This window comes from Oxyura jamaicensis, chromosome 1 (assembly GCF_011077185.1).
Source record: "Oxyura jamaicensis isolate SHBP4307 breed ruddy duck chromosome 1, BPBGC_Ojam_1.0, whole genome shotgun sequence".
NCBI lineage: Eukaryota > Metazoa > Chordata > Aves > Anseriformes > Anatidae > Oxyura > Oxyura jamaicensis.
This window is the reverse complement of record NC_048893.1, coordinates 59,046,817-59,072,037: the sequence shown is the minus strand read 5'-3', so window position 1 is coordinate 59,072,037 and position 25,221 is coordinate 59,046,817. Positions and strand designations below refer to the sequence as shown.

General features: G+C 46.1%; 1 protein-coding gene and 1 long non-coding RNA gene across 2 annotated transcripts in view; one reads left to right on the top strand and one right to left on the bottom strand.

Annotated features, from left to right (window-relative positions):
- AKR1D1 (aldo-keto reductase family 1 member D1) overlaps positions 1 to 25,190 on the bottom strand; it is a 33,312-nt gene extending 8,122 nt beyond the window's left edge. The window contains exons 1-4 of the mRNA XM_035342484.1: positions 24,913 to 25,190; positions 8,870 to 9,037; positions 4,229 to 4,345; positions 926 to 1,003 (exon numbers count right to left, since the gene is read on the bottom strand). Coding sequence (XP_035198375.1) covers positions 926 to 1,003; positions 4,229 to 4,345; positions 8,870 to 9,037; positions 24,913 to 25,005 — 456 coding nt within the window. The 5' untranslated portion in view covers positions 25,006 to 25,190. The remainder of the gene's footprint in view (positions 1 to 925; positions 1,004 to 4,228; positions 4,346 to 8,869; positions 9,038 to 24,912) is intronic.
- Positions 24,191 to 25,221, top strand: part of LOC118175862 — a 29,098-nt gene continuing 28,067 nt past the window's right edge. The window contains exon 1 of the long non-coding RNA XR_004755176.1: positions 24,191 to 24,239. This is a non-coding gene — a long non-coding RNA (uncharacterized LOC118175862). The remainder of the gene's footprint in view (positions 24,240 to 25,221) is intronic.

The following is a 25,221-nucleotide window of genomic DNA, read 5'->3' as shown; positions in this document are numbered from 1 at the left end:
AGCAAATATCATCTGGAGCCACTTTTGCTTGCTGGCACCATACTGAAAGAGTGAAATTATGTGGATTGAGTTAAGCCAGGTTTATTTAGATTGATGGTATTCTTTCCAGACAGTCACCACTAGCTTTTTTTCCTCAGCTCTTTAACTGAAAAGAGAGACCTACTACAGGATATCCTTTAAGATTAAGCACCAGCCTGAAGTGTTCAGACAGCTGTTGCTTTGAGCAACTAGCTTGTGAAACAGAGGAATGAACTGCATGAGCCCAAGATAAGGGAAACATAAACAGCTAATGTGGAAGTCCTCATCCTATGAGACCCTGCCTGGATGTCTCAGCTGCCAGGAGAAAGCCCTGGCCTGCCCTGGGCTCTCGGCCACTCTGAAATTTTGCTCAGAATTTCTCCCACCCTCCACTTTCATCTGCTAGACCTGGAATAGAGCTTGACTTTCTCTCTCTCTCTCTATATATATATGTATTTAATGATGAGCTTTGGGGCAAATTCTGTTTTATATTGAAGGGGAAAAGCTTCCTTTTTTGAGGAGGATCAAGTCACTTCTTCCTTCAGGGCTGCAACTTTCTGCTGCTATAAGGGCCTGATAAAAAGAAAAGACTGGAAAACAAAACACACAAAAAACCTGCAGATATGAATATTTGCTACAAAAACTAGCAAATGTTCATTTTATGAAAGAAGGAATGTAGACATCAGATATCTCAACAGTGTTTTGTTTTGTTATTAAAATAATTCAGAGATGGCAAGAAGCAACATCCCTAGAGACAGGAGTTGAATTTATCCATGGAGCTAGTAGAATCCGATCCATTTGCCCTGTCAATATGCCTCAAACTTGTTTATGAAGGCTACAAGCAGGACTGAAAATGAGATCTATATATATATTTTTTAAAGCATATATGGAAGTTGTATTTGCTTACCTCCCAAGTGGCACATAAGTCTGTCTCATGGTAGATAAATTTTCCATTTTCATCTTTTGGGTAGAGTGCATCTCCAGGCTGAAAAGTAAAACAACATTTTTTTTCTTTTATTTTTTTATTAAAAAAAAAAAAAAGAGAGAAAAAAAAGTAAAAAGGAAGGTGGGGGGTGGGGAACTCTTGCACCTCAGAACAAAGATTTTTCCAGTCTTGGAGTTTCTATCAGCAAACAAACAAAAAATATATATATATATTTTTTTTTTCCCCAGAAACACGCAAAGTGCAACAGGTCATTCATGCTGGGCTTACCACATCCTCCAGTGTTCTATAGTCCTTGGATACCCTTCTGAACTGTTACATGAGTGCATGCTCAGGAGTTCCAGGATGGCTTTATTTTTCAATAAACTTTTGACCGTTATGGTATGGCAACCAAAGAACTCATCTGCTTCCAAGTGCTGGGTTAGAGTGCCAACCTGTATTCTTTTCCCCTTCTTTCCTTCCCTCCTTTCTTCCCAGCCTTCCTCTGACCTTATTTGTGTCCTGGGCACCTGAGAAGAGTACCTCAGTCCAGCTCCAGCTGGAGGGACCATTTCCAAGAGTTACATACTAGTATTAGAGGTCAAAATGCACAGCCATAGTGCAGGTCATGAACCTTCTAAATGTATTGTCTATCTTTCTTGGGTCACTAGGAACTCCTCCTTCCTATCTCTATACTCTACAAACAAGACTTCAGAGATGAGTTATGAGCTGATATCTCACAAGCACAGCTTTCTTTTATTTGCCAAGTGTTTCACTGCTATTGCAGGCAATGCATTAACACCTCATTCCCTTTTGTCTGATTGTAATTTCACTTTTTTTTTTTTTTTTTTTTTTCATAAAAGCCCCTCAGTGTTGTTTGACATTTGATCTGACTGCAAGCTGCTACGTTTCAAAGGATGGGGTACACGATGTTGACATGGTAATTCCTTGTGAACATGCAGCTGTGACTAATGTGTTCAGTAACCGGTGCCTCTCAATTCTCAAGTTCAAAATCAAGGCATTTCATGGGAAAAGTGAGCCTAGGGGAAACACAGCCTCAGATTTCAGACCCCAAGGTCTAAGTTACAAGCCCATCTCCTTCGTATGTGCTGGCTTTCCTCAATGAATTCCACAAAGACAAATTGTTGCCTTTGTTGCTGTGTCTTGCTGGGAGGAAAAGAAAAAAAAAAAAAAACTAGAAGGAGGCAGGTGGTCATCAGATACATTTCTGTACTAGAAGTCAAACTATTTACCATCATACTTTGAGATGGGGAAATCCTCTTACAAAACCACCCTCTGGTATTTTGGAACAAACTATTCATCCCTAGAATATCCCATCAGGCTGTCCAAGGACTGTGAGTTTGTCGTGTTTCTCAGGTTGGGCTCTTATAGACTAGATGTCACCAGTCATTCCCACAAATGCTCTCATCTTCTCTTGCAATTTTCATGGAGATGGCCTCGCACATTAGACTGAGCAATTGGCAGTAGGTGGAGGGTTGGACTAGGTTATCTTAAAGGTCTTTTCCAACCTTTATGATTCAATGACAAGGTGGCTTCATAGCACGTTGCTGTGGGAGCACACAGTTGTGTCAATGCTGTACAGTCAAGACTACTGTGCAGGGTTCTGATCGTATCACATCATACTGCAAGTCTGGGGGCTCTCCAAAAGCTACCAGACAATTTACTTGCATATTTAAAGCACAGCAGTTGGTAATCACTGAGAAGAAAAACCCTCTCCCAAGACAATGATTTCCTCACCAACGCAGATGTAGGGGGACAGGTTTGCACGTCCCATTGCTGTCACACAGTGTTCTTTGACACAGGGGCTTTCTCAAGAAAGCAATGTAACAACTTGTAAATGCCTATTGCACAAACAAAAAGCAATAGAAAGGAATTAATGCCACCCCAGATATCAGCATTCCTGATCGACTCAGATCATGGTGGGGCTTTCCTCCTCTGAGTGGTGCTCCCAGGAAGCAGATTCCTTTCAGTCTGCTTAAAAGCCCCTGTGAGAACTTGCACCACTGGGCTGTGCAGAGGCATGCTTCCTTCTGGCTCCAGAGTGGGACTGTGAGCTTTGGCTCCAGTTATTCACTGATTTCAAGCAGAAAGTACTTTAGTTAGGAGGCTTTTGGGGAGACAGCAAAGTGCCAGCTTTTGCAGAGTAGGAGTTTAACGTGTTGTACCTGCGCACTCCTCACCAAAGGCAAGCATCGTGCATGGGATGGGTGTATCTGGGAGGGAGGGAGCAAACAAAAAAAGGAAACCCCTGGAAAAAAAAATGTGTATTTTTCAGGCAGAAGGTGACTTCTTTTTTTTTTCTTTCCTCTCAAGGGGGACATGAATGAGTCTCCAGGACTTCTACTCTTTTAACAAGCCAGCTTGTTGATACAAGCCTCAGGGAGTCAGATGTGCATTACTTTAAAGCCAGCTGTCTATATCTTTATATTGTGAGACAATGACCTTCACTATGTGGGAGAATGAACTAGTAGAGAATACAAACACAAAAAAGTGGAAACAGGAAATTGCAAGTGGTGGGAAATTTTTAAAAATGCACCCAAAAGGATTCCATACGTGGGACCGTAAAAATAAAATTTTAATATTTAAGTACAGTACTCCTAGATAGGTCTTAATGGGACACTGCTGACTTAGAGAAAAAGGAACTGCAGGTCTAAAGTGATTGCTCCGTTGGTAAATTGCTTCCTATCTGATGATTTATGGCAGTTTGGTGTCCATGGTACAACATAATTTTAATAATCAGAGAACTACCTACCTTGTAAAAGAAAAAAAAAGTGACAAAAAAATTGCAACCGACATGTACTGAAGCTGTCTGAGAGGATCACTACAATTACGAAGATTAAGACCACAGTGATGATTTGCCTGTTGTTTTTAATGCTACTGAAGCTTTTCTGTTTTTGAGAGAGATTAAGGGAAATCAGTTTGGTGGCTCTTTACACTGACCTTCCCCCCGTCCCCTCACGCTTTGCCTCTAGCCCATTGTTGCTTCGTATGACAAGTTCAGCTTCAGCTATGCAGTTCTTCAGCATATGAAGTGCTCAATCTCAGTTAGGAGTCCTGTCCTTCCTGTGCTACAGCTGTCAGTGACTATTCTCACACACCTATAAGCCCTTCTTTGTGTCAGTAATGCATAGAAATGTGAGCAGGCAGTGCACATACATCTCACCAAAATGCTATCTTCAACATGGACTGGAGGCTACAAGGGTGATGTTAGATGGATGCCTTGGTTCAAGCCAACCGTGTGCTTTTTAAGGCAGTTTTTCTTTTTACCTTGAAAGCCATTGGCAGCTCAATAATGTAGAGGTCCACGTAGTCCAGCTGCAGGATTTTCAGGGTTTTCTCCAGCGTGGGGCGCACCAGCTCTGGGGGGTGGCAGGTATTCCACAGCTGGGGAGGCAAACACAGGCTCTTTTTTTTTGGTGCCAGAGGGATAGTGAGCACCCTTCAGATGATATTCCCCCCTCCAACACACGCTCCTGTCCTTCCCACAAAGCCCAGCATGCATACTGCAAAGCCATTGTGGTCTACATTGCTGCAAGACAAAGAGAAGGCGTCTTATCCTGCCTTCTGTCTGAGGGAGTTGTAGAGGTTAAGACAGGAATCCTTGCCCAGGACAGCCTGTGTGCTGACACAGTAAAGCCATTAGATATTTGTTTATTACAAGACAGGTTATTCAGAGTTGAGTATATTGTAAACTCTTGCTCAATGAATTTAGGCAGATTCCTTTTGTTTTATGAGTTTTCCAAGCATATGCTTTCACTGGAAAACTTTGTTCCCACAAGAAATCTGTGGTCAGGTTTATGCTTGAAGGCAGAAGCTCAGATCATGTGAGTTGGCTATTGAATAGCCAGGCACCTGGCACGAAGAGGATCTGTTGGTTTTCTCCTGTGGTCATGGAGCCTGAGTGACTGCCTGACCTAGGGAAATTTTAACTTACTCCCCTAGCCTCACTAGAAGTATTTTATTGTTCTGTTGCTGTAACGCAGGTGTGACTAGTTAAAGCACAGCCTTTTCATCCTCTTCAATCACAGCCACTTCCTCACAGGGCTATGCCCCGAGGTTGCCGTGGGGTATGTATGCCCAGTTGATTGGCGTGCACTGCTGCCTCTCACAGAAACTCTGCTGATGCAAATCTCTTGCAAGAATGGAGCCATAGCATGGTAATTACTAACCAAGAGCTCTTTGTAAACTGGTTGCTGCAGTTAAAATCTACAAAAAGTGGAATTAACACACAATAGAAGGTTAAAAGTGCCATCTGGCTGCACACAATAAACTAGGCTTTTTTATCCCTGCCCCCTTGCCCTATCCCCCTAACACAGAACACTGACATTTGGAGTCATGTTGAGCTTTTTGGCACCTTTAATAGCTGGAAAAATCTGATGTTTGTTGATACGGTCATTGTCTAGCCAATTCTGCCACTAGTGCTGACAGCCACAGCATGCCAAGGTGTAGAATGAATCCATTCTTGAGACATGAAACGCTTGAAATGAGATTATCAGGAGAAGATGGGGATTATAGGCTTCAAAGGACATAGCCGGGGTAAGTTTTGAAGTGTTTTAGATTGTTATTTAACCAGCAAGTAATTACCTGCTCAGTTGTGCCAGCAAAGGCAAGGACACATTATCTTGAAGCTTAGCTGTACCAAGAGCAGCACGTCTGTCCCTGCCCTGAGCTGACACACCAAAGCAGGCTTTGGCACCTGGAAGTTCACACTGGGCCTTACCCCAGCTGTATGGTGCAAGGCATGAAGGGTTTATGATCAGTGAAGTATTGGTTGCATGGGTTGAGGTGTATTATGGAACAGGGACCAAGGTACTGCACTCAGAACAGTTTTAAGCTGTTCTGCTGGATTTCCTGAAAGCCTTTGGTTTGGGTGTTTTTTTTGAATATTTGCCAATCACTGATTTTCATTTCATATGTAAAATGAGATGTTTTGAGCTTAAATATAGGTAAGGAGGTGAGTCTGTATACCCTTCATTTTCAGTTTTTGTTACTTTGATTTATAAATTTAGTAACCAGAGGTATGTTGACAGCTTAGGAGCTGTTTTTCCAAGTGCCCTTCCTAGCTTAGTGAACTAAGTACTAAGCAGTGAATATCCATCCCTTTAAAAAAAAAACTGCAGAGGTTCTAAGAAAACAGCCTTTAGCAATAGCAAACATTTGTATTACCTTAATACATAGATACCATGGAAACTTAAGAGTTTCACAACTGTTTTCACGATTTGTACAAGTTATTGTATTATCTACCTAAATAGAACCCATGTAGACATTTGAGCAGTCAGAGCTGCCAGTTGGCTTTGGCATTTCAGGACACCACATTTCCTGGAAATGTTACTTTTAGTTTAATGAAAGAAATATCCTGGGATGAAAGAGGAGACCAGAAAGGTCTTGCTATATAAGCCAAGAGAGCTGTTGGCAATTGATAGAAAACCTCTAAAATTTCTGGATGCTGAGCTGCCGTGCCTGATCAGCCAGCCAGCAGCAAGAGCCAAGTGCAAGTGCTGATGATTTCAACTGGCAGATGCAGCACGGTTTCACCAGCTCACTGTTCCAGTAACACTGCCACTCAGTGGGGCTGTTCCTGTTCGTACCCGCTGATGGACTTTTGGTTTGCATCATCTTTGTTTAAGGGAAGGTCTGCATGGTGGGCTCGAGTGTGCAGAGTCTTCTGCATTTCCAGGACTTATGATTTCAGAGAGGTTGAAAAATTTTTTCTGCGCCTGCTACTTTCAAGAGTGGTCTATCACCATGTGTCCCAGAAGATGCAACAGTTAATGTTGGTCAGTTACGTGTGAATGGCTCATGTATCTACTGGTGGCTTGATACCTGCCTATCGTTTGTGCAATGCTTAAGTGCATAAGGTACACAAAGCTGAAGATATGTAGGCTCCTAAGATAAGGGTCATCCAGTCCCAGTCTTCCTGGGAGGTTGAGTGGCTGTGAAAATGTCTAGTGAAACCCTGTGAAAATCCTGGCTTGTGATGGATTGAATTGGCTTCTGTATATTTTCCACCTCTGCCCTTGAATGCTCCAAAGACTACAGAGATGTTCTAATGAATGTTAATGAGATGCTTAATGTGACCACCTAAAATTAAACCCTCATTTTATTTTGAGCAAAAGTAGGACACAATGGAAAGATAAATCCATGTGTGTCCTATCTCACAGTCACAAGGAAGGCTGGAACCACAGGCACTGACTGTTGTGGTACTGCCAATTGCAACCTCGAGACTAACAGGACTTGCAGTTTAGGGAACAACTGAACTTATATTCAAGAAACAGAAGATGTGATTTCACAGATGGTTCAATGTTTAAGCAGTGGGGAAAATCACTGAGTGATTAGGTCAGACAACTGAACATAGAAAGCCTTAATGAAGTACGTTTGGAATCAAGATAAAATTTTACCAAGAGATGCACTTTTGCAGATCCTAAAAAATTATATGGAAAAATAAACTGCAGGGGAAGCAGTTGGGAAAATTAAAGACATAATATTGTTAGTACATCCGGTTCTAAACTTTTGGCACAAGTTTGTGTTTTTGATTTGAAATAGTACTGGTAATTTGCTGTAATGAAGCTATAAAACAGTTGAAACTAAATATTTTGCCTGACCCAAATCAACTTTTTTGGCGTATGGGAGATTGAGAGATTACCCTGATAAAGGTGGAAAATCTGAGGACTTGAAGCTTTTCTCAAGATGGCAAGGTTCTAACCAGCAGAACTGAGCAGGGAACTAGGAAAAGAGTTGCATACTTTACGGACTGGAAATTGCTTTACTAGGAAATTGCTCTGTAGCTGCTGAAAATCCACTTGGTCTGCAAACTACCCGATCTGAAGCTTAGTTTCCCTGATCATAAAGCTCAACCAAATTGTTCATAGTAAAACAGACCTTTTATCCCATCAGATCTTTCACTCTAGGAACCATGATATTTATTTCCAAGGCTGTTGAGTAACTTCTCTGGATTATGTCTTATTTGGGAAAGGAGAAAGGGAAAATATGAGGCTGATACGTCCAAAGAAGCACTGTCGGAAGGGGAACTTGAGGCCATAAACTCCGTTAGAAACTGGGCAGAGACCATGAACTTTCTGGGGATCATCTGACCTTTATTTAGCAACGTGCATTGAGCTCTCTCTCTTACACCTGCAATCTAGTCATCGTGGCTGTAGCAGCTTCTGTCATACACTTGGTCGGGCAAGGGATTTCATTCTTGTAGCAGAGAACGGGCTCTAACAGCTAGGGTTTTAAAGCATTACCTAGCTCATGCACTACTCCAGACCTGCTGCTCTAAAGCGGAAGTGTGATGACCTCTTCTCTCCGACTGAGTTGATTCATGATCAGAGAAGTCTTTAATGACAGATGATACAGTAATTAGGGTGCAGCTTGATGAGTAATTTTCTGGCAGCGGTACCAACACAAGCACTTGCTGTTCTCCTGTACACAGACACTGGCATGCACGTGTTTGCTCCCACCCCGTTTATTGTGCAATCTCGTGGCAAACCTGTACGGGGAATTGCTGTAACAGAAAATAACTCATTTGCAAGATCATTGTCCAAGTCTGGCTCAGCATGTGACTATACAAATGCTTGTGCCAGCACAACACATGGGACAGTAACAGCCTAGGTAGCAACACTGAGTGTAGCAATGGTCAGAACTTGCAGATGCCTACAATACTAGGCAGAATGCTCATTGTGTTGTTCCCGCTGCTAACTCAGCATTAAACTGAGAAGAACAGGAATTCCCGTGCTTTATAGCAAATCTAGTGCTGATGTTGCTGAGGCATTATGGAAATGCTAGGAAAGAAAAATAAAGGATGTTGGGTCTGGAAACATGCCGGATGTTGAGCGCTGGCATTCTTAAGAAAACACATTCACAGAAATTCTGGATCTAGTGTAAATAATTGGAGCACAAGTTTCTCACCTTGCCACAGTAAAAAATGTCTTCTCGCTTGATCCTTCCTTCAGCAATCTTCTCCCGGATGGCTTGTCCCACTTCATGCTCATTGAAATAGACAAAAGCACCGTCGATGTGGCGATAACCAGTATCAATGGCAATCTTCACTGACTCCAAACAGGAGCCTTTGGGAGTCTAATGGGAAAGAAAAAGAATAAAGGTATGCAAGAGAGCATCCTGCTCCCCACTCTTTCAATATAAAACAGTCACTGAGATAGCCAAAAGGTTCATGATGGAGTTCACCCAGTTTCACCATCCCCTACCTCCCCAAACACCCGTGTTTCAACTTCTGAACAAAAATGTGCTGCACACTTTTCTTCAAAACTGTCATAAATGTGGAATTAGACTGGAGAAGCAGAACATTTGCTATGCATCTGGGAAAGAAAGAGTACAAGAGTCCTCAGAAATAAGAACTGAATATATTGGAGGTGGAAATGATTTCAGAATTTCCCGTCTAGAGAGTAAAGGCTCTCCTACAACAGCTGTTCAATAAATTCCCTTCCTCAAATGGAAGAAGGCTTTTTGGCTGAGCAGAGCTGGTCAACATCTGTCTGATCGGAAGCTTCTTGAATACCTCAAAAGCCCATCAGGGCTTTCAGCAGGGCAAGAAGGAATTTGGATGTGACTTCTTTTTCCTCAGACTGACTTACCACTGGGGGTATCACAGTCTGAAGCATGATAGTTCAGGGGGTCTACTGGTATTCCCAGCTGTGGAGAGTTGCTTTACAGTGTGGCTAAGAATCAGCGGGCTTTTTAGTGTATGTGTATACACCTCTTATTGCTTTGGTTTAAGATGAGCTCAAAAAACTTCTTAATAAGTTCAAGGCACATTTCTGTACTGTGTGCTGCACTTATGCTTACTCATCTTTGCTGAAATTCAGAGTAAGCATTTTGTGTGTGTGTTTTCTTTCTGGAACATCCGTATTTTCCATAAGCCAATGTGGCAAGCAAAATATATGCAGGCCAAACCAAGCAAAAAAGCATAAGACTGGTCACTGAGAGCATTTGCTCACTGAAATTGGGCTGAAAACCATCTCCTTGTTGCCACAGTTTGCAATATGTGTGAGCAAAGCAGCTCTAAGCAGTGGTGGTCAAGGGCTCTCAGTAACACGTGGCAACACTTTTCTCCCACTTTTCATAGGCATTGCTCTGCTAAGAGAGGGACATCTGATTCACTCCAAGGAAAACTGAAATAGGGTGAGTCAATCTGCTGTGCTGCTGTCTGCCAGCAGGCAAATATCAAAAAGTCAATTTCGCTATTTCCAAGTGAGAGACCAAGACCAAACTTCTCCTGTGAAGAAAACAGAAGCCAGAGACATCTGGAATGGGGACAGGATATGAATAGAGGATGTCAAATTTGTTGGTTTTGCTGACGACAAGGAACAATAAAAAATGGGACTGGTGTCAGGTGCTGCTAGGAAGGACCACTTTCCCCACAATGATCACTGTTTCCCTCCAAGCCTTTCTTCGGCTTGGCTTTCCAGGAGTTTCCCATAAAATTAGCAGTTGCTCTTCCACAACCCGCTGAATTGTGGAAGGTGTGAAAGCCTTCCACAGGATAGCTGCCACAGGATGCTGCAGCCTGCAAGAACACTGGACTACTCTTCCAAGTTAATGAAAGAAAGATCTACGAAGGCATACTGAAGACACATGGGGGTCAACATCTCGGTCTTTAAAATCCCAGAGCTGGGGGCTGGCAGCAGGTTATTCTGGAGTAATGGGACCGTATCCCTGCAGGCTCGCTTTGCTCCTCAGCATCCCGTCGGGGCTGGCTGCTGTCAGACAGGGCTGGGATGGCTTCTGTTCAGATTCAGCAGAGACTTTCCGCGCCAGGACGCAGTGCCTAACTGTTACTTAAAACGTAAAGCTGTTCGTGCTTGCCCTGATTTATTACAGAGGGCCGAGAGGCAGAATGGTGCAATTTGACATGCTCAAGTAATTAGAGCAGTGACGATGCAATATTGTCTGCTTAATTAAGAGAGACAACGAAACGCTTGTTTGAATGCTGCTACTTTCACTGTGGGAGCCTCCGAAGGGCATGCTCAGCCCCCTCAGGGCCCTCGCCTAGCTGTTGATAGGATGTAACGAGGATCAGGGCGGCTAAAAGCCATTCAGGAGCAGTTGGTGGCTAGCTTTCACTCGGGGCATGCCGGGCAGCGTGACAGGAGCGCGAGGCACGGAGCAGTGACAACCTCCAACACGTTCGCTGCTCTGTCCCTGCCTGAACCTGCGAGCGCAGGGTCTGAGGAAGGTGAGAGAGGAAAAGCTCTGGCACGAGCACTGCGAGCCTGCAGGTGCTGCTGACAGTAACCTCAGAGATCTGCGGCAGCGATGAGCTGCACGGGGATGTAGCCCTGGGTGCAAGGCTTGGGCTGAGCAGTGGAGTGACGGGGGTCAGCTCAACACTTGTGAGCTCAGGTCCAAGGGATGACTAGTTGCCCAAAAGAGAAATATACTTTAAAATAAGTGTGGTCAGTATTTTCTCTATGAAACCTGATTTTTCAATAACTGTAGCTTTTAGACGTTTTTGTTTGATTTCTGTTACATGTGCATATGGAACCAGAACATTCAGTTCACAGTGACATATTACCTTTATACAGTTTTTTTTTTTTAATTTTTATTTTTTTCCTTATGTTGAAAAGCCTGAAAATGGGTGAAGGACCTGATCCTCACCTCTCTTGCACTCTTGTCAGATAGCTCCCAGTTGCTTCCTCAAGCTGTAAACTAAACTCCACGAAGCAAGGACTTCTGAGTTGATTGCTGAGTTGCTGATTTTCTCAGTTGCCTGATTTTCTCAGACACTAGGGCCATTTGGTCAGTAAGAGAAGCAGAAGGGATAGGTAAAGAAGAGCAGTGTCGCAGTGATACCCACAGAAGGGTATCACTGCAGGCTTGGCAGGAGGGTGCAACAGAGGAAAATGAGCAAGCTGCAGTTACTTCAATTGCCTTTGGCTGAATTGGCTACTTTATGTTAGAGCTGTATGTATTTCTTAATATTCTGCATGGGACTTATATGCATCTGTACAAATAATCTTGTGAAAGACTCCTCCATCTCAAGGATTAAAGGATTAACCTTTGTCTTTAGGGGCTGGAGGAGGCTTTTTTTTTTTTTTTTTTTTTTTTTTTTTTTGATCATGCCTTGATTACCAAGGGCTGGAGATAGGTTTACATTAAATACAAATGTTTTCATTGCGCTAGTTCACTTCATCTGATGTGGTATATTAGCTCTGACAGATTCTGGTTTAAGGTGTTTCAGATGAAAATGCAAGGGAACCTAGGGAATGGTTTTTGGAAAATGCCTTTATTGAACCCTCCAAGCTGAAGGCCTGGGACATCTGCGAGTCTGGAAACTTTATAATGTATGTTTATTTTCATTCTGATGGAGAAACTATCATCTCTAGCATTTCACATCTCTAATCCTTCCAAAGCCTGCAGTAATGGGCTGTGGTAAACTGCGTTGATGAGTTGCACAGACTAGCTAAGTTGTGGTTTATGCCACTTTTTAGAAGTGCTGCTTTAAGTGTCATATCTTATTCCATTGTTTTTGACAGACCGTATTAAAGCAGGATGACTCAGATCATGACCATGGCTCATCTGTCTTTCCCAGTGAAGAAGGCACAAGCCTGGATCTCTCCGCTCTACTCACCTGCTTAGCCTGAGACTCTTCAATCTTTTCAGTCTTTTGTGGAGTACAGGGAGTAGGGGCTGGGCAGTGGCTCACCTCTACCAGGACAGCCAGACCTCGGCAGCCTCACTGCGGGCTGTATACCTACAAGTGGTGGTGCATCCCACCAGCAAGAATGGCGCAAATGTGGTTGCCCATGCTGTCTGCTCTCCTCAGGCCGGCCTCCGCGTGTTCTCGCACCATTTCCCAAGTAAGTGGGGATTAGGCTTTGAGCACTATGAATGCCTGACGAGGTACTGAAATGTCTCAGCGCTATAAACCTTTGCGCTTTGTCAGTAGTCATTCAGGAGGCTTTGGCCTTAAGACAAATTTTTAGTTCTTTATTACATTTTATTTAGCCGTAGATAAGAGGTGTGCTTGATCCTTAGCTGTAATTAATGTTTCAGTTTCTAATCAGTGTGCCCTGCAACCGTGCTACTTTGATCAAGGGCTGTTATTTTAGAACTGGAATTTTATAACCACTTGTACACTGTAAGTCAGATTTTATCTGCAGTGCTGTTACATTCAGTGACTGTGTGCCAGAAAAGTATTAAATTTATTACAACTATTCTGATAAAAGAAAAACTGGTCAGTTAACTAGAACCATTTGCTCTTTTGCTAAGAACACCTTTAATAGCATCTAAGTTATTTTTAAGATCATATAGTTTAAAGAAACGACATGCAGCTTTTTCCCTCTATCAGTCAATAGCTTGTAAACCTACTGATTTACTGGCACACATGACAGATTAAACCAGCAATTGCTTCCTTCAGGTTCTATGGTAAATAGAATCTGGCAGAAGAATGCGGGGAGCAGGCTCAGATCTGCACCTTCACTGAAAGAAAGGAAGAAGCAATTTGGCCCCTTTTCCATAGATGAAGTAGCCAACTGGCCAGCTACCACATTTTATGAGTCTGAAAAAGTAATGTGCTTCATCAGTTCTGCCTGTCTGAAAGGGTATGCTCTCTTTTCCTCTGAGACCATCAATTTTTTTTTTAATGTTTATTCCAGACACCTTCCATCACATCCCATTTTGTCAAAAATTATTCTCCCTACCACAGAAAATGTACAGCTTCAGTTTTGCTCAGGATTGCACGTGATCAAGCCACAGGAGAATACTTTTTTTTTTTTTTTTTTTTTTTTTCCCCTGCAAGCATACCTACAAATTTTGCTGTTGCCTCTCAAGTCGGACAGTATTTGCTTAGCAATGTTTGGGGTAGTCCAACTCATTACTGTGATTTAGTGTTGCATTTCAGGTTCCTGCCAGTCATTCTGCTTTTTCTGTAGCATTCTTTTCTGGTCTGAAATTTCTACCGACTTTTTTTGCTGATAGAGAGGGATTACGGTTACCTCCAAAGACAAAGCTAACAGGACATATCAGTGGTAGATAGCAATCTTGCAAGACCACATGAACAGCTCCCATGGGCAGTGCTTTTCAATGTCTTAACATCACTGTTGTTATTTATTCCTTTTTAGCGCATACGATAAACAGTCTGACTCAGGCTCCCATGTGCTGCTCTGCCTTGTTTCATGCATGCAGATTTAGAGTTGCCCCTGCCTTGGCAGTGCACAGGAGCTGAGGAAGCAACGCTTGATGGGATGAGCAGTTTACCGTAGTCCCTAGCACCTCACCTGGGCAGTGAGTGGTATCCAGTCCCCCCTCCAGGACTGGTGATCCTGGGAGGAAGAGCTTGAGGTGTTGGGAAAGACAGGGCCAACTCCTGGAAAAAATCTGACTCGAGCTGCAGCTGAATTACACAAGGGATCCAAACTGTGGGCTAAGCGCTCCAGTGCTAACCTATAATTTAAGATGTGGAGCTGCTGTTTAGGAATCTTAGTCAGCTAAATACAGGAAGGAGAAAGTAGGTACATTCCTGGGCTCAGCGCCTCCGTTGCCAGAGCTCGGCACTCACACACAGATTCTTATGCAAGTTTCTAGAAGCCCCATTGCTTATTTCCATTTGCCTGTTTTCTGGACAAACTGGCAAAGAGGACTGGCTTAAGATGTCAGGAGCAGAGCATAGAAAACTTGTACTGAAGGCATTACAGGAAAGTGCAGGTTGAGTTTACAAAGCCAGAGGATATAAGCTGCACAAGGGTACATTCTTAGAATTGTTTAACCTTGTAAAGGAGAAGCTGTACCGTACACCTCTTTCTTGGAAAACGCAACGGCCAGCACATCTCTCTTGTACACAGGAAAATCTGGCTTTCCTCCCCCGGAAGTATTGGCAGCCACCATCCGGGAAGCAAAACCCGGAGAAGGGATCTCTGCAAAAGCAGGTAGAGCTGAGGTCGGAGGCAGGGAGCACAGCAAGGGGCTGCTACGCTGGCCTGGGGCTATGCTCCGTAGCACTGCAATGCATGAGAAAGTGGAGGATGGCAAATGCACCCCCAGCAGATGCAGTGAATGGCGATGCTCTCTGTCTCGGGTCGTGCTGTGAATGAGTGTGGACAAGGGTTGCCTTTTTGTCTCGTGTGATGTCCCGTCAGTGGTCCGAAGCCTGAGGCCTGACTGCCTGAACAGCAGCAATTTAGATTGCATAACTGCAGATTTAGCATTTCTAGAATTCCTGTGACACTGTTATTCTAGGATTTAGCCAAAGCTGTGTTCAGGAAAGCCTTATTATTGTAGCTGGCAGAGGCTTCTGGAGTTTTTCTTACCACTTGATTGCAGAATCCTCAGCTTGAAGATTGCTGCAAGTTTTCACTTAACGCAAGCCTAAGCTAAAGGGCTGCCATGCCCCAATTTTAAGCAGCTAGAGGATTAGAGAAAACCAAGAAAATGATGTGCACGCTGGGGTCCCATGCTCGCAGTGCCAGCGGGGTGTACTGGGACAGTTTCCTGTAGAGCTGGAGCACACAATGTCCAGCCATCCAGCCCTAGAAAGCACACATCAAACTGCAAGGGTGGATGCTAGACATCCTTCAAATGAGAAATGTGATCCCAGGGACGTGTGAGGTACAAGGGGAGGATGAAGCACCAGCTTGTGCAATAGCGGAGGAGAAAGCAAAGATTGCCAGTAGTTCCTCCACTTCATTCCATAGAGTTAAAGGGGAGAGGTTTCTGGCACCAGTTGGCAGAAACGTTTGTGAAGGCAGATGTAAAGCTTGGGGAATTCCACCACCTAGTTAGCTGAACCAACAAAAGTTGGCTTTGATGAAGCTTAAAGAGGCATTTTCTGCACAGCGTTTTCAAGTTTTGACAAATGTGGCCTCCTGGGTCAACCGAAGACACATCCCAGATGTTCTCTTCCTGCATGAGCTGTAAGAACATGCTTACGCTGTTCCTTGGGGAACTGGGGAACCGCACGGAACCAGGGACACGTGGGAGTGCATGGCCACGTTTAACGTATGGAGTCACTCAGGGACATTTCAGAAAATGGAGCAGGTTTGCCTGGAAAATTGGGCTCTAAGTGTTCTTGCCAAAAAGTGTATCTTTCAGTCATGTTAATTCAGATGACTCACTTGTAGGGGTTCAGTTTTTCCACTCTCTTCAACAATGCTGGCGATTCCCTGTCTCGACTTCTGTAAAGCACTCTGCATAACTTTTATTTACATAGAAGGGCTTTCCCTATGGCTCTTGGGCAGGGTTAAAAATCCGGCATCTTTAGAAATCCAGAGAAAGAGAAAAAGTAATCTTTTTTTGGGTCAATATTTGGGCTGCATATTCTTGCATTGGTAACAGCTAGCTTTGTAGTTTTTGGAAGAGGGACATATTGAAACAGCTCGTGCTCGTCACTGCCGTGCGCAGCTATGGAACGGAAAAGGTCTGCTTCCTGTTTGGTTACTTTTCAAACAAGAATCCCTAAGACTGTTTTTTGGGTAGTGCTACCGTCCTTAAAAGCTTATCTGGATTAACCTTCTATTAGTTTTGCATCTGGACCGATTAAATGTAGTTCCACCCTCTGTCACAGCCAGACATCTAGCTCAGCGGGTGATGTTAGCATCTGATATCCACCGTCCGAGAGCCATAGCAGCTCTCAGCCAAAGCTGTCATCTCCTAAGTGTTTTCTTGCTCTGGGAACTTCTCCCCCCGGAGCACTCCGGCAGCATCCAAGCCCATGTGTGTCGGTGCTGTCTCCGGGAGCCAAGTGAAGCCGTGCCAGGTTGGCTGCAAGAGCCAGCCCCTCTGCTTGGATTACACAGGCATCGTTGCGCCAGGGCCAGGCGATTATCTAGCTGTCAACGCCTTCGTCAGCCCGGGTCATCTGCCCTGCAGAAGGGGGATATACATCTCTTGGTCCCGTAGTTTAAGGCATATTCAGGTTTGAGGGTGGGGGGCTAAGTCACTCTGATTTACCAGTGATGCCATCTGCTCATCAGGGCAAACTAAGAAATCTACCATTTTCTGCAACTACCAATTTTGTGGCCACTTTGCTCCATAGGTTGATGAACTTTGTAGCTAGAAAGTTAGTCTTTCATTTGCCCTCTTCCTTGAGACTAGGCCCGTCCCCGTCAGGCATTTTACATGTTGACCATTTCAGTGAATGAAGCTTTTAATCTGCCACATATGATTACACACTAATCGTGTTCAGAGCTGGAAACACCACAGAAGCCACTGGCATGAAGCAGAGATTAGTCATACTATCAGTTTGTTTTCTTGTAAGCTACGGGATTCATAGAAATGAAGAACCACAGAGATTTCAGCAGAGAAGATAGAGAGAGGTAAACAGGCATTTCTGTGAATTCAGTGCTGTCTTAGAGCCAATAAAATAGAGCTTTGTGCAAATAAAGCTCACAAACACACAGCTTACATTGTTAAGAAAGTTATGTGCAAGAATCTTTTCTACAGCTTGACAGAGGGTGATAAGTCGTTTTGTCAAATCCAACTTCACCAGTAAAAGGACATCGTGCGCAAAAAGTAGGAGCTTTTGAGCTTGCCACATATCAGGAAAAAAAAGCTGCCTTTTCTGATTAACAGGTCTTTATATATATATATATATATAATTAGATGACTTAATTTTTATTTCTTAATGAGTTAGAGATGTGATCTTGCATTTATGCAAGCCAAAACTGTTCCATTGTATAACATGAGATTACAGGGAGTTAGCAGGAACTGAGGCGTCAAGAGGTGGTTGCAGGCAGGGGAGGAGAGGTTACGGCTGAGAAAGCATTGAAGGCACAGGAGTGTGGAAAGGCTGTTCCAGCTGCAGAGCAGGAAGGTGGTATGGCAGAGTGGGAAAGGCTCTGATTATTTGCAAGATAAATGAACTCTGCTCTTCGCTGGTGGCAAATACACTGTTAAAGTATATACGATAGGGAAATGAAAAATGTGCTATGCAACTTTAAGATTTTTAGCAAAAGTCAGTGATGAAAGCAGGATTTGTTTGAAAACCATTTGATTTTTGTGCCTTTTTCTGCTCGGTACCCCCATTTGTTTGTGATGAGAAGGACAGCCCATGAAAGCAGTACCTGAAGCATTCATCCCTCATGCTCTGGCATACTCGCCATCTCCATAGCAAAAAGCAGGGATGGATTAAGGCGGTAACACAGCCCAGAGTCACTGCAGTTTCTTGAAGCCTCACACAGACTCCTTCTCCTGTCACTTCTTACTTACGGGGCTTTTGATCGTGTTTCCAAACCACTGGCTGCTCTCCTGCCCGAGAGCCACGTTGTTCTGCTGCCTGCTAAAAGCTGGCGCCTGCTGCTGCCTCATCCCAGCATCTGGGGACCAAATACTAAGAAATCCTGCCTTCATCCGCTCTTGGCAACCAGGCCTTGCCAGTAACTGTGACTTAGTCGAGGAATAAGGAGTAAAATCTGAGAGATTAAGCAATGAGGGCATCGCTGCCCGTAACTGAAGGCGAGGTGTGCCACTTGCACGCTGCAAGCAGAATGGCTGGGGTATGGTCTAGTCCTGTGAGTGGGAAACCAACTGAGTCACAGCTTTGTCTCTGAGTGATCTGGATACAGAGGCATGCTTTGGGGGTAAATACTGTTCAGCCTGAAGGCTGGGGTAATGGTTTATTCATAGGCAGGAAAGGGGCCGTCTTGGTGGATGTACAGCAGCTCAGGAGCAGCTTTCTCCCCGGGCTGCAGTAATGTGCCTCCTTTTCTCCCACCTTTGCTTCAAGTGTGCGGGTCTCAGCCTGGAAGTATGGATTTAGGATGTCCTCAGAGACCCTGAGAGATGCCTTGGCAATCCCAGCCCTGAGAGGCAGTGTGTCTCCGCTGCTCCCGAGTGCTCCCTGGGGATAAGGTCGATTAATACCCACGGGGAAATGCTGCTGCTCAGAAAGCAAACGGCTTGAGAAAGCCAGCAGTGGTCACCAGTGGGGACTGTAAAGGGGCACAATGCCCTCTGGAAATGCTGCTAGGAGAATATGGCCCCACAACTTTTTTTTTTTTAACAAGTTTTCTTCTGGGAGCTTATTTTACTTCTTAAGTTCAGGGCATGAATATGACACTCCATTGCCAAGTATGTCAGCTGACTCCCCCCTCAGCTCTTTTCAAATTGGGTTCCAGATACCTTTTTTAAGACTAAAAAAAAAAGGCAAAATGTATTGCTGGCCTACATCTGTGGTGATTTTGTGCAGGTTCATTGCAGAGCTAACTTCATTCTCCAGGTACTCTCTGAGTTCACATACATGTTTATGTGTTACTGTTCATGTTAATAGGACTGTGGTATTTTTTTATTGTTTAACAGTGTGCTGTGGGAAGTAAACTAAGGCTGTAAGGACACGGTGCATGTTATGGCAATTCCTGCTTGCTTCTGCCTCTATTACTTCTTTCAAGTAAAATCTTGTAGCAGAGTGGGAGGTTTGCCTTGGGATGAAGAAGAAAGCTTGGATTTGGAGAAGGAGAAATTCATAGAGAAGAGATCAGGAAGTGGAAGCCTTTAAGCTTCAACCCCAGCTGCAGAGATCTCGGGTATTGCTCTTGCCTGGAACTTTCAATACCCAATCCATTTCATAGATTTGGGTCAAGCCAGGTGACCTTATTTACAAGTCACTTGCTATCATTGCTGTCCCTATCCGATCATGTTTCAGAAGCTGCTGATGGCCAGGAGGAAAACAAAGAGAATTAAATCATGTGTAACCCCCCTGGACTGCAGCTTAGAGATCCAGGTATCTCACCACAGGGACAAGTTAACTGATACATCTTTTGACTGCAAGGTAGCCTATGGCCATCCCCAGCGAAGGGCAGCTTGCAGCAGAGATGCAGCCCACACCATTCGGGCTGATTGAAATAATCTGTGTGCACCCTTGTGTGAGGAACATTTTTGGCGTAAAAGCACTAGGGGCTGCTGGGACTATACAGCAAAAAGTTATTCTGTTCAGCTTCTAGTTTGGGTGTAAAAAGTAATTCAGGGTGCCAAAACAGGGTTCTTACTTATCCAAAAAAGACTTGGTCACTCAGGTCGGATGCGGGAGCCCTGAATGAACTTTTCCTTTCCCTGACTCAGACTAGCCAACCCTTTGTAAGCAAAAGCCAGGCTTACAGTCACGAGTGACTTTGTGGCAGTTAGGGGTTCAGGCATGGGTCTCTCCTGCTAGACGAGAAGCTACCACGCAGAGCCCTTCAGAAGCCAGAGCCACCAGGCTGGTGGTTCTTCTTGCTCTCCTCAAGCTACCACATACCCCGCAACCACGTTATTTCCCTGTGCTGCATGATACGAATCTGATCCCCGGAGGCAGAGGGAGGACTGAATCTGGTTTCCCACCACCCATGTGGGTTCCCTAACCAGCGGGCTATTCGGGGTAAGGCAACTGCTCCCTCCAACTGCTTTAATAATGCTTTGATTCCTCAGCTTGTACTGCCAGTGCCCAAAATGAAATGCTTTGCCATTTGTTTTGCCTGAAACTATTCCACAAAACTGCTTCCAATTTATGAATGGATTTGGCTACCTCAGAACCTCATTTTTAGCAGAGTCACAACTTGCCAAAAGCCCTCACCCAGTGCTATTCTTGAGCGCTTTGCCCAATCTTATGTTTCAGAAGCAGTGCCTGTGTACAGTGTGGTTGCTACAACCTTCCCTCCGAGCCCTCGCCTCCCTCAGTCAAAACAGGAAGGCAGGAGAGGATGTGTGGCCAAGGCCCCTTGACCTTCCAGGGAGACAGCGAGTATTTATGTGGAGGCACCGGGCTGGTGATCTTAGCCGCGTTGACAGGGATGAGTTATGAAGTGAAGCGGGCGTAAGTGCAGTTTTAACGAGGCGTAGGATTTCCAGGATTTAGGAGCGTTTTTAGCACCTTTCCCCTCTGAGCCTGCTCGTATCCGTGCCCCATCTGCTCCCCGCTGGGACTAGGTACCACTCACTGGTGGCACTGGGAACCGAGAGCTCTGATCCAGCTCTGCACTTGCAAGGGGCGATGCTACATGCTCAGTGTGGGGGCTGTCCTCCTTCATCCTCCCCTCCCGCCCCCCCAGGGCTGCCTTCTCCCTCCTCCCCCCCTCGAGGTGTTCAATGCCCCCCAGAGTAGGGTCAGCAGCTTGGGGGCCCTCGGGGAGGGAAAGCTGGATGCGCAGCCGCTCCTGCACGCATGGGGCTTTGCCAGAAGGATCCACACAGCCAGACAGAGGCAGAATTGGCCTCAAGTTTTAAAGCCGTCTGGAGGGCCTTGATCAGCCAAACACCCTGCTCCCACTGTGGTTCCCTCCCAAATCCATGAAGGGAAGGGATACTGGGGAGAAGGGAAGAGAGAAAAGGGAAAGGAGACAGCGACTGAGATTTTCAGTGTTTTGCTTGAGTCCATCCTTGCTAGGATGGAGAGATGAATTTATGGCAGGCAAGATTTTACTTGTTTCCTTCCCTGTGCAAGGAGAGCACAAAATCAACTTCAGTGCGCTGGCATCTGCCCCGAAAAGCAAACCAAGCTTTTTGGTAAGACAGCTATTAGCATTCCTTGAAAATAAGGATAGGAAACACCAGTTAGAGCAGCAAAAATGTTTTCTAAGTGCTTTTTTAACCATCAGCCCAAATTTATCACTAATTCTATGACCCAGTGAAGATTCCTTTCTTTCTGGGGGGAGATGAGCTGATAGCACGTGGATTCATTGCATTTTCCTGCTGTGCTAGGAGAATAAAACAAAGACTCCCAACATTGCACTATCAGTGTTGTTAGTCTCAAGTAATTAGTTCAACCTGTATCCAGCCAGAAGAGCAGCTCTCCTTTAAGTGACAGGGAAAAGCTTTCAATAAAGTAACCTGATTGTCAAACAGACCTCTTCCCCAGCAGCCAGCTCTGCTCCAGCTGAGCGATGTGCTTCATTGAGTCAGTAAGCTCGTGCAGGAGACCAAGCTTCAGTCAACAGATTTTATTTTTCTGTTTGATGTTTCACAACCGCAGAAACATGACTTATCTTCCGAAGTAGTCTTTAGGAGAACAATTAAGTTATTTAAGACGAGCTGCTGACACATTTCAATTCTGAACGTGCTGCTGTGCAGTTTACCCAGACAAAGCCTGAAACATGAAAGCCAGCCTCCTGCCTCTGTTTCCTTGTAACCAGCCGTCGGAGGAGCAGCTTTCCCTGCTCCGTGGCTAGCTAGATATGCCTGGTTTGCTTAACCAGCAGGCGCATTCCTGCACTTCAGGAAGAACGCTCCGGGCTCATTACGAGCTACTGGGCTACAGCGCCAGATTGAGAAAACAGATTTGTTTTGGACAAGCTGCTCTGACACGGAGGTGCCAGGGTGAATAACCTTTGAAAAAATAGTCTGCCTCCAAGAGCAAGATGAATAAATAATCTGACAAGTGAGCGGCTCTGCGTTTCATATCAAAGCACGAAATGGCTACATGTCGCGGAGATCTGACTCACGAGCAGAAATAGTGTGCTCAGGACGGCTGGTACCACGACATCCACCAGCTGCCTGCCCCCACCACTGGAGAACGGGTGGCTCAGATGCTGCTTCTTAAGCAATTCAGCCACAAAAGTCTACAGCTAACCATTTTAAGAGAAACATGTCAGTGCTGGTTTATAGCCTGGCTCGCTAAGGTAAACCTTGAAACTGTCCCTCGTTGCCACAATCCCTTTCAACTCTCTAGGCAAGAGGAACAGGATGGAAACCTTGCCAGGCATCCCGGTGGAAGGTGCGCCTGGCATAAGTCAGCACTCAGCAGAGCAGCTTGTCCCAGCACAGGGACACTTCATGCCATGGCAGGATGCTGACAGGAGCCCCCCATCCTCCTGTTGGCAAAGCAGCCTTTATAGGATGGACAAGCTTTAAGCGGTGACCCATTTAAATGCCCTGCCCCATCACCAACCAGCAGCTGCAAACAATCCTGCAACAAATCTAGCAGTGCCCAGCTACCACGTTTTGCCAGCTGCACGTTCCCCAACTCAAACACAGCCTAGCATAAGGCTGCAGCACCTCTGGATCAACACGTAGTGTTTCACCTGGTCTCCTGAGAAAATGAGGACTTCTCAGTGCTTCGCTACCTCTTCGCTCCTCCTCCCGCTCACAACTTTCTAATGTGTTTATCATGTGCAAGGGAGACAGCTCAGGATCAAACTCCTACAGACGTGGGGGGGAGTGTGAATGGGTGGCTGGGACACGCACTCATCCCCACGGAGGGTGTCCTTACACAGCGGCTGCAATTGCTCTAAATTGGGGTTGCTATAGCAATGTCCTGTCTGCATTGTCCTGTCCCCCCCTTCCCTCACCATAAAACAAAGGAGGCACACGCAGAAAGCCAGTTCCCAGGGGTTGATTCAGCTGGAAACCACCAGCACCTAAAAATGATTGATGACTGCTGGATGAGCTCCATGGGGCAGGCTCGCCGTTGCCCTGACCCGCAGGCGGGCAAAGGAGGACATGGGATTTTGCAGGGCTGGGGCAGAAGGAGCGGGAATGTGGTCGTGCCTTCAGGACATCAGACCTTCTGCAGTGAACTCTTAGCAGGGTTACTCTTAGCCGAGAAGGCTGCCCCTGGATGGGGAATCCCATTGCCTTCCCGCAAGGCTCAGGCAGGTTCCTGCCACTCTGAGCAGCCTGCTTTAGCTAAATAATGCCACAGCTCACCCAGGCTGTGGGTGGGAAGGGTGGTGAGGCTGGGCCACCCCTTCGCCAGCAACCTGAGGGCTGGGGGCACGGCAGGCAGAATTGCAAAGACGGCTCCAAGTTTACTCAGAACTGTTTTTTCACCGAATCATGCAACATTCGGCTGTGGTACATTAAAACTCCTGTTAGGGAGCTTAATTTTGTTTCGCTAACCCTTATTCAAGGAATATCACTAGCTAAAAATATCTCCAGAAACTCTAGTGATGTGGGGGACGGTGCCCAGCCTCTGAAATTGCAGATTCCAACTGATTCTCCCTGCGTGAACCGGAGCTGCTAACCAAGGAAACTGGCAGCTCTGGGGATTTCTTGCACCCCTTCTGCATCACTCATACTCTGCCTGCAGCAGCATTTGTTGAGGGTCTTCTTTGGCATTGTTATTAATATGCCACAGTACATTTAGCAGTTATTAAGTGGCTTTAATGAAGACCTTTTTTTTTTTTTTTAAAAAAAGGTATTTTTAAATACCTCGAGGTATGCAGAGTCATGCACACAACATTGCATCTCAACTCTGATAATATTACACAAGAAGGGGGCTGGCAACGCTGTCTCTTTCGCTGCCCTTCAAACAAACAAACAAAAAACTGCTGAAAGATCAGTCCGCTTAGGAGAGTGGAAGGGAGCTGCTAGGGAGTTGCCTCCGTGCTCCCAGGTGCACGGAGGGAAGGAGCATCAGGTGTGCTTCCACGGCCTTGACACAGCAGAAAAGTGCCACAGTTAGCTGGGATGCCTGCCCGGGACGCACAAAACCGAGGGATGCAGAATATTTGAGAGTGGTTTGGCCGCTGGCAGTCAGCTGTGGGAGCCGCAGGAATCAGGATGCAGGAATTTGGGTCTTTGTTTCAGGAACATTCCTTGGAAAGTGGCAGGGCCAGCTGCGATACGGTCCGAAATCCCGTCTTATCAGCGCTGGAGGCAGCGGGGCCAGCCCGCGGGAGCCGAAACGCGGCTCCCCCGCCCGGGAAGGGGGCTCGGGGACCCGGAGACCCTCTATGAGGACCCGGTGCTCTCCGGGGGCTGCCCCCCTCCCGCTGCCCGCGGCGCCCCCGGGGGTCCCTGGCCCCCGGCCCCTTCCCCGTGCGCCCCCAAGCGCGGAGCTCGGCGGCGGTGCGGGCGGCGAGGCGCGCAGCGCAAGGATTTTGGGATCGGCGGGATTTTGGGATATTTCCCCCCTTCTTCCCACCTTTCCTCCTCTGCGCGCTGCCAGTGCTCTTAACGGGAGAAGATAGCTTTTTTTTTTTTTTTTTTCTTCCTTTAAAGTTTGCACGGAAAGGAGCAAAAAGTAAGCCGTGCGCGGGAGGAAAAGACCGGGAGGGCAGCTCCCCACCTGCCCCGGGACCCGGACTTACTTTCTGGGGGTCGGCGTAGGTGCCCAGCCCCAGCAGCGGGATGCTGTTCCCGTCGCTCAGCGGGACGCGGTGGCTCTCGGCCGTCAGGTTCATCGTGCCGCCAGGTAGGGCTGCCTCCGCACGGCCGGGCGGCGCCGCTCCGCAGCCAGCCCCCTGCGCCCCGACCCACCTCCGGGGGCCGAGCTCCGAAGTGGCCGCTGCCGCCGGCCGGGAGAAGCCTTTTTGGGGGGCTGAGCCACCACGTGTGCCCGCCGCGGCCCCGCACCGCGCCCCGCCGCGCACCGCCCCGCGCCCCGCCCCGGCTCCGCG